Source organism: Oryzias melastigma, linkage group LG13, assembly GCF_002922805.2.
Source record: "Oryzias melastigma strain HK-1 linkage group LG13, ASM292280v2, whole genome shotgun sequence".
Taxonomy (NCBI): Eukaryota; Metazoa; Chordata; class Actinopteri; order Beloniformes; family Adrianichthyidae; genus Oryzias; species Oryzias melastigma.
This window is the reverse complement of record NC_050524.1, coordinates 11,543,142-11,552,140: the sequence shown is the minus strand read 5'-3', so window position 1 is coordinate 11,552,140 and position 8,999 is coordinate 11,543,142. Positions and strand designations below refer to the sequence as shown.

The 8,999-nt window shown below is 35.8% G+C and overlaps 1 protein-coding gene across 1 annotated transcript in view; it reads left to right on the top strand.

Annotated features, from left to right (window-relative positions):
- The first annotated feature begins 167 nt into the window (after nucleotides 1-167).
- LOC112149629 (multidrug and toxin extrusion protein 1) overlaps nucleotides 168-8,999 on the top strand; it is a 9,403-nt gene continuing 571 nt past the window's right edge. Inside the window, exons 1-16 of the mRNA XM_024277440.2 lie at nucleotides 168-504; nucleotides 579-680; nucleotides 755-823; nucleotides 925-1,073; nucleotides 1,151-1,193; nucleotides 2,304-2,348; nucleotides 2,584-2,681; nucleotides 2,764-2,861; nucleotides 4,619-4,732; nucleotides 4,822-4,889; nucleotides 4,966-5,074; nucleotides 6,278-6,353; nucleotides 6,624-6,693; nucleotides 6,795-6,927; nucleotides 7,009-7,103; nucleotides 7,195-7,237. Of these exons, the coding sequence (XP_024133208.1) occupies nucleotides 379-504; nucleotides 579-680; nucleotides 755-823; nucleotides 925-1,073; nucleotides 1,151-1,193; nucleotides 2,304-2,348; nucleotides 2,584-2,681; nucleotides 2,764-2,861; nucleotides 4,619-4,732; nucleotides 4,822-4,889; nucleotides 4,966-5,074; nucleotides 6,278-6,353; nucleotides 6,624-6,693; nucleotides 6,795-6,927; nucleotides 7,009-7,103; nucleotides 7,195-7,237 (1,438 nt within the window). The 5' untranslated portion in view covers nucleotides 168-378. The remainder of the gene's footprint in view (nucleotides 505-578; nucleotides 681-754; nucleotides 824-924; nucleotides 1,074-1,150; nucleotides 1,194-2,303; nucleotides 2,349-2,583; nucleotides 2,682-2,763; nucleotides 2,862-4,618; nucleotides 4,733-4,821; nucleotides 4,890-4,965; nucleotides 5,075-6,277; nucleotides 6,354-6,623; nucleotides 6,694-6,794; nucleotides 6,928-7,008; nucleotides 7,104-7,194; nucleotides 7,238-8,999) is intronic.

Here is an 8,999-nt window from a genome sequence, read left to right as displayed (position 1 = left end):
TAACACAACTTTGCACAACGCGAAAATGCATTCACACATGCATTATCGGAGGTAATGCAATTTTTCTAGTTATTATTATTATTATTTGCACAGCTTCTTTTTAATAAAAAAAAAACAATTTTGGGGGGCAAGTTTGGGGCAAAGCTCTAGCCCCCTCGCAGCTCCGCCCCTGCTATCAGGTATATAAGTTTTTCACATAGACTGTTTCAGCTCTGAGGTCTTCAGGAGAGGAAGTGACGGACAGCAGATCAGCTGCTACTTTCTGACTCTTCACGTGAGACCGACACGCGGCTCTTATGTAACCATGGAAGATCCGCCCCCTCGCCGGCTCCACTTTACCGGCGGAAGTGACCGTTTGGTGTCAGTAGAAAGAGAACCATGGATGAGCACCGAGACAGCGACAGCGCGCCCTCCTCACCCACGCGCTTCAGACGCACGCGCTCGTTGGTTCCTGTCGGTTATAAGACAGAAATCAAAGAGCTGGCCAAGTTAGCCGGACCGGTGGTAAGCTCACTCCACGACCTGGAAGGAATTCCCTGTCGAGATGCGGCTCATAAAGCGGAGCTTTTTCCTCTCAGATGATCGCGCAGCTGATGAGTTTCGCGGTGAGTTTTGTGAGTACAGTTTTCTGCGGTCATCTGGGGAGGACGGAGCTGGCGGGAGTGTCTCTGGCTATAGCAGTAAGTAAAGAGGATACTGCAGCCCCAACAGAATCTATCCAGTCTGAGACAGTGACCCGGTTCTGTTTCCTCAGGTGAGCAATGTGACAGGTGTTTCCATTGGGGTCGGTTTGGCTTCAGCATGTGACACTCTGATCTCTCAGGTGGGAGATCATGGCTCTCTGTCATTTCTTTTATTACCTTTTATTAACTAAGATTTTGCCTTGATTGGTTGAAATAAACCATTTCCAAATCCAAATGTTAGACATATGGGAGTGGAAACCTGAAGAAAGTGGGGGTCATCCTTCAGCGGGCCGTCCTCATCCTGTTGCTGGCATGTTTCCCCTGCTGGGCCATTCTCATCAACACCAAATCCATCCTGCTGGCTGTCAGGCAGGAGCCAGAAGTCGCCAGGTCTGCATTCTGATTTGTTTGATTGATCACTGCTTTGATTTGATTTTAACTATTGTAATTTTTTAATCTCTCTGTAGTTTGGCTCAGCTTTACGTGAACATCTTTATGCCAGCACTCCCTGTAAGTTAAGGTTTAAACTTTAGGTACTTTTATTGAATTTTTTATTTTTTTATTTTTAGTAGTTGTAACTTTAAGAGTAGTAGAATTATCTGTGATTTTCTTTCTGGTGATCTAGAGATAAAAAAAAATGATTCAAAGTTTGTAAATTTTATTTAAATATAACATATAATATTGGGACAACATAAAAAATGATTCTATATTGTAATGAAGAGTTTTTATCATGTTTTATTCTTTAAAAGTATGAAATCTCAACATTTTTATTTAGAAAAAATGATTTATGGATTGTAAAAACTCCTGGTAAAATATTTTTCTATGTCAACAGATTAAAGAAGGGTGGTTTTGTTTGAGATGTTATTTAAGTTCCACTCCAAACCACTTTTGATTTATTTTAAAAACGTTCCCAGTGATCTTTTAGTTACAATAATCTAATTTTCTTAGTAGATGGATATTTTTGCCAGCTCCGCCCCCAGGCTAACACACCCACCCAATTTTCTCCGCAGGGCTAGCAATCAAGAAGCACATCCATCTTTGCAAAAGTGCAGATGTTATTTGTTTTTGTGGACAAAATGCAGATATGCTGCTGAGGCCGACTCTAGATTGACGTTATGAAATGAGAGGCAACCACATAGAAAGAAAGGCGGAGCCTCAGAAATGGAATCGTCTCACTCGAGAAAATAATTTGTTTTTAAATGTCCCAAAGGTTATATATTATCATATATATGACAATAGTTTACTCTGAAAGGCTTAGAATAATCTTAATTTTCTTAAAATGTGCCCTGAGAAAAATGTATTATGAGAAAAATGCCACAAGAAAATGTTAAAACACAATTTTTATTAGAGTGGATGACTGCTAAAGCCAAATTTAAAACAACAAATTGTTTGGAGTGGACTCTTGTCCTTCTACAGTACACAAATGGAATGATTGCATCGATGTTAGTTTATTGAAAACTATTTACTTTTTGGTATAAAGTCCAAAGTATGCAGACATTTCTGCGGTTCTGATATGGATTGATGTTCTAAAAAGCTGTTGTCTGCAATTCTGAGCACAGAAAAGAAACAAATGCTTCTCAAGTTCATAACATAACAGCGCTCTCTGTCGTTCTGCTGCAGGCTGCATTCATGTTTTCATTACTGTCCAGATATCTACAAAATCAGGTGAGTGTGCTACAAGTCCTTTGAATTGTTATTGGTTTGATCATATAAAGGCTGTAATTCTTGAGCTTATAACCATTTTTTTATTGTAAAGGTGCACTACATTACCTCAAAACTTAATTTTTATCATATTTTGTTTTCTTAGAATTTATGTTGTGAATTAGGCATAAAGTTGCAAAAAAATTCCAGATCTTGTCTCTAAAAAGTAACTTTTTTTTTCAAAATCCCTTTCTTTCAGGGAATTATATGGCCACAAGTAATCACAGGCTTTTTGGTGAACCTCCTTAACGCCCTCATTAACTACCTTCTTCTCTTTGTCTTGAAAATGGGAGTGGCGTAAGTGTTTATTTTATTGGATCGTATGGTCTCAAAGCATGAAAATCCCCAAACTAATAATTCCTTTTCATGCTCCTCACAGAGGTTCTGCTTTGGCAAACACCTTGTCTCAGTTCTCCATGGCTGGGATTCTTTATGCGTACATCGTTTGTCGAGGCCTTCACAAAGCCACGTGGGCAGGTCAGTCACTTTGAGCTTCAACAGGAGCTCTCAAAAGGTGCTCGCTCCTGCAAATGTTTAGTGAATTCTCTGTGAAACGTTCACAGCCATACACGTCTTAGACTTTCAACATCTAGTTTTTTTTATTAAGAAAATCATGTTCCTTCCTAGACTTCATTAGAAATTTACCACAACCGTGAAGCCACCCCTCCCCATTACTGAGGCTCTAGGTTTAAATGCTCTCCCTCAAGCTTACAGCCCCTCACACCCCCAACCTAAAATGATAAAATGGCGAGCAATACTGCAGCTATCTTGTACAGTTTTAAGCCAGGTGCCATTTCAGACGAGGAAAACTAAGACATACAGGGATCTAGTCGGAGCACGGAGCTTTTGAATCACATTTTTTGTAATATATGTCCTCTATCATCAGAAAAAAAAATCAAAAAACATCTTAAAACACCAAAAAAAAACGCTATTTTAATCAGAATGGGGTTTTTAAAGAAAATTGTGTTTGGAATGACAAGCTTTTTTGTGTTCCTGTTATTGCATTAAAAAAAAACAAATAAATAAATCAACTTGAAAGGACATAACTCACATTAACAACCATTTTACAACCTTGAATTTGTTCATTATAAAGAAAACTTAACAATTAATGTACATTTAAAAATCAAAGTCATAGAAAATGTTTCCCAAATAAAATTTCTAGGCTTAAGTATTGATCACAAATTTAGTTGGAAGTCGCACATTTCCACATATCCCAATCAAAATGTCCACATATCTACATCAAAATATAAAAAAATATATCAATAATGAATAAAGCCAAACGTGTTTTTTTTCCCATAACTTACTGTTCATTAGTACATCCATATCTTCTCTACTGTGTTGATGTATGGGAAAACCACTTTAAAAGTGCACTAAATCCAATATTTCAACTACAAAAATGTGGCATAAGAAATATACACAAATAAGGATTCTGTGAACACACAAATTCATTATTCTTGAAGTGTAAATTATTAAAATGTTTTGATCCTGTAAATTTCCACACAGCACAACTGATATATAAAGCCAGTAAAACATAAAAAGTGTTATATGTGCATGGATTACATTATTTTATATATAACTAGTATTATTAACTATTATTATAATTATTATTATATTATACTATATATACAGGAAAATATAATGTAATCCATGCATTCATGAAGAAATAAAAACTTAAGATCTCATTATGTAAAATTATCAGCATGAAGCTCAATGAGGCAAATTTTCTATGTGATATTGGTCTATATGAATAAAACTGAATTCAATTGAAAGTCTTCCTACATAAATCTGTGTGAATCACTTTCACATGAGCGTTTCTCCAACTGTCTTGTTCTTTCAACTGTTGATTAATGACTGGGATTTTTCTTAAGCTCGCAAGAATTAAAAAACTATTGTTCTTCTCACATTTCAAGTCAGACCGCTTGAACTGAAAGAACTGCTCTTGCACTAAATGTGAACGATTTTCTTTTTCTTTGCACAACCTGCCACCCAAAATGTGTTTATTAAGGCTCCCAAACGATAACTTTTTCCCATATTCCTATTTTGATATGCAGCAAATCAGCCTGGTACTGCAAAAAAAAGAAAAAAAAATATTTTTGCAGAATTCCTTTGTGGCAGAAAAATTGTTAAATCCGATGGAATCTCATTGGATTTAACCCCACAGGAACATTACAGCACAGCCATTTTCCTTTGTTTCTATATTTGATATTAAATGTACATTTTGATCTTTTCAACAGGCTGGTCCAAAGAGTGTCTCCAGGACTGGGGCTCATACATCCGTTTAGCCATCCCCAGTATGGTCATGTTGTGTGTCGAGTGGTGGACCTATGAGATTGGAGGCTTTCTGGCAGGTACTGACCCGCTTCTATAATATCTCCTATAGCAATAGTTTGTTTACATTATCTTGAACGCTAAAAAAAAGGATGTGTTTTTTTGTAAGGTCTCATAAGTGAAGTGGAACTTGGAGCTCAGACGATTGTCTATGAATTCGCTAATGTTGCCTTTATGGTGAGCACGGTGAAACAAAACCAGTTTTCTTTCTTAAGCGTTTAATGACTGTTTTGTGGTTTTTCTCTCCTTATAGTTTCCTTTAGGTTTCAGTGTTGCTGGTAATGTTAGAGTTGGAAATGCCTTGGGAGCTGGAGATACAGAGCAGGGCAAGCTGTCTGCTAAACTCACACTCTTCTGTGCAGGTAAACTGCTTCTCATTTCGTTTTTTTTTTGTGTGTATTGATTTTCTGCTTAATTTGGTCCGGATCGAGTCCTGAACCTTGCATTTGGTCTTTTTTCAATTGCTCATTCTCGTTTTCAACCAAAGCTTGTGAACAAATCCACATGACTAAAGATCTCTTTAGTCATTGGCCAGAAATTACGGGGGCGGGGCAAAGCAACAAGAGAGAGAATCTTGAGTTGTCAGGATAGTTCACTTAATGAAACTATATTTTGCAGATACATTTTTAACTCTACGAAGTCAGGTACAACCAGTGCTTTAAATTAAATTAAATTACCGCCAACGAGCCAAGTGCGGATAAAACTTTAATTTGGCGAGTAGAACAGCCACTTTGGCAGGTGAGACATTGTTCATCATCTCTTACAGGGTTTCATACTCATAACAATGATTTTTAAGTGTCCACCTTCCTTCCCCATTTGGCTACAACAAACAGCAATTCCAGAGTTTGTTCAAAACATTTAATTCTGACTTTATTGTGCGGAATTCAGATTTAATCCTCACATTTGCAGCTGCAGGTGGTGCATTCAGGGACTGCATGGAATTTCCACACTTATGGGATTTCATTAAGAGCTCTCTACTGCTGCATTCATCCAACCACCGTTTTGTGACTTGCTTTGTTTCATTGTTGTCTCACGTTTTTCTGTGGTTCTCTTTGTACTCTGTTGACATCCCATAATTCCCTGCTACGATGGCCATTTTGGTCCAATTGTTCCGATCCATAAAGACATGTCAAATGTCCCTAATATCAACAGAAAGTTATTTGTATTATAATTTATTTATATTTGAAGTGATTCCGCATACGCTTTGTCATAATCTAAACTTTTATCAGTATGCAGACATTGAAGACACATTTGAAAAAAAAATCCAATGAGTAATATACCATAGTACATACCTTTTACTGATTTTTTTTAAATTATTATTATTATTTTTTTTTTTTTTACTTTTAAACTTGTTTTTTATTGTGGAATTTTGATTTATATATATAATCTAGTTTTTTTTGTTGTTGTTTTTTTTAATTTATTGTGATCTTTAATGTACTTTAGCATTGAGAGATTTATACTTAAGGGCCACCGTACTTTTGAATATTTTAGAACAGCATTTTGTGACCACATTGTTGTTTCTTCTTCTCTCCTAAACATGTGAGACTGTTGTTTTTTTACTCCAGTGTTGGTGTCTGTGGGCATGGCTTCACTCATCGGAGGCCTGAAGGACCACATCTCTTATGTCTTCACAAACGACGAGTGAGTTCATTTCTTCTATTAATCACACTTTCTGATGTTTGTCTTCCCAGAGTGACAGTCACTCATACAACGTTGGCGTTTGAACTTAAAGATATAATAAACAACCTTCCCGACCTTTAACTTGATGAACTTTGCTTACCTGTTCTTTTACATATTAACCAGGATTATATCAGTGGCACTATAGGATGTTATATGGTCAATATAATATAACACCTAAAAGCTTTTTGGATTTTCAGCTCTTTTGTGAACAATATGAATTTGTTTTTTCAGGAAAATCAGAGAGAGAGTCTCAGGCGTCATCTCTTTCTATGCTCCGTTCTTGCTCTTAGATGCAACATCTGTACGTTTCTTTTTTTTTTTTTTTTTTTTTTTACAAAAAACATTTCATAGCTTCTTGAGTTACCTTTTTAAAAAGTTTTTTTTTTTCTTCCACATGATTAGGTTGCTTGTGGTGGCATCATAAGAGGAGCTGGTAAGCAGAAAGTAGGCGCCATATGCAACATTGTGGGATATTATGGAATTGGCTTTCCTGTTGGAATCCCACTCATGTTTGCGGCCAAATTAGGAATTAAGGGTAAGGTTATTTTGAATAGTCTAATAATTAAAGTTGCACTTAGAATCTTTTTTTAAAACTATGAAACTCTATGTCCCTCAGGGCTGTGGACAGGCCTCTTTACCTGTGTCTCATTGCAATGCGCTTTCTTGATTTTCTATCTGGTACGAGTGGATTGGAAGGATGTCACAATGGAGGTCGGTCTTCAAATGTAAAATGTTTCTATCATCTTTAGCTGATTCCTTAAAAATAAATATTTTAAACTGTTTTTTCCCCTCATACATGCAGGCTCAGGTCAGAGCAGGAGTGTGTGAGAGCTACACTGAAACAAGTAAGAGAATGCTTATTAGTTAGCATTTAGCATAGCAAATTATTCTTTTTATTATTTTGCTTTTTCACATTAATTAATGCACTTTTGGTCAAATCTTTTGCTCTGCCAATTTAGGAAATTTTCTTTTTTTCTACACTTAAGTTTTTCTGCAATTCAACAAAATTGATTCAATTTTTGCAGTTGAAATACAAAGGAAATGCTCTTCTGTAACTTCAAACTTTCTGCAATCAAAATTTGTGCGTACTTTCTGCTATTTAAAAAAAAAAAAAGTTTTTTTAACCATTACTGGTTTACTCTATTTGTTATAAAAGTCAATCAAAAGGGAAACCTACCAGAGATGAACGATTATGAAAACAGATGTTAATACTTACTGCGTCTCACACAGTTAAATGTTTTCTGTTATTCCTTCAGTCCTCTTTAAGTATTTCTTCCTCCTTACACATAAATCTGAAAATGGTTGTTTTGGCTAAATGCTGAACGAAAAATGAAAACAAAAGCTCCCTTCTTAACAGAAACTGTTATTATTTTAAACCTGTAACCCAAAAGAGTTACTATTTAGTTCTAAAAAGACAGGATTATGTTGACATAACATTTCAGTGGCAGAATTTTTTTTATTTTTTAAAGCTGTCTTGCTTCTTTCTTTTTTTTTATGATTTAAACCATTGATGTGTGGTGAGGTTCATGGCTGGTGAGGCACTGACGTCATCAGTCAGATTTACAAACATATGAACCCTACAAATTAGCTGATTCATCATTCGATTGACGGCAGTTAAAGTGTGTTTTTTAACATTTGTCTTCCATTTACAAACTGTAGCATTGGAAAAAAAAATCACAAAAATTGTTGTTGTTGACTTACTTTTGCTTATGAAGTCTGTGGGCAGCTTCTTCTGAAGAAACACATGAATGTCATTTTCTTTCTTCAGTTTTAAAAGTCTCTCTGTCCCAATGAAGATCACTGCCAGCGACATGTCTTAACAAATCCCTGAGTTTAGACATGTAATCCTCCATATAGAAAGTGATTCTAAACAATGTTAAAGAATATCTGGACGACTGCGCTTGACTTGCTACCACTAACTCTTATTCTTTAGCCACGGTGTCACATTATTGGGGCACCAGCGCCCTCTGCCTTGTGGCATGTGTACTGCGGTGAGGCAGGCGTACTGCATGCAGTTCTCACCTAGTGTATTTTTAAAGGACATTTTTTATAAGATAAAAAGACTAAATGTTTCATAAACTGGCATCAATATTATCAGACAGATGGAGAGAAAGAAAAATGAAGTCATTAAAAATAAAGCGCCCAACAGCTCCAGTCATTGTGTGCGGTACACCTGCCTCACCTGCTGCTTTCTCATGTATTTGATCAGAAAACCCGTAAATTCCTTTTTTTTTTTTTTTTTGCTGTAGAAACTTTTGAAAGCCCACACAGAAAATAATCATAGAAAAGACGTGTCTTAAAATTTATTTTTGATTTTTTAATGGTGAAAAAGTATATTCATCGCATTTAATTTATGTATTTTTTTATTTTTTATTTTGCCGGTCAGGCACTGCCTCACCTGCCTCCCCTAACTGCACATCACTGACTGGAACAGACTTTTAGTTGAATTCCTGAGCGGAAAAGCAATTTCAGTTTTATTCAATAATACTACATTAGAGTTAAGTATTAAGCAAAGTACTCCAGGGGAAGTTAAAACTGACAATTCAAGAATACATTTTGTCTTGATGCTGTTATTTAAAAAGAACATTTTTTTTTTTTTTTTTTTTT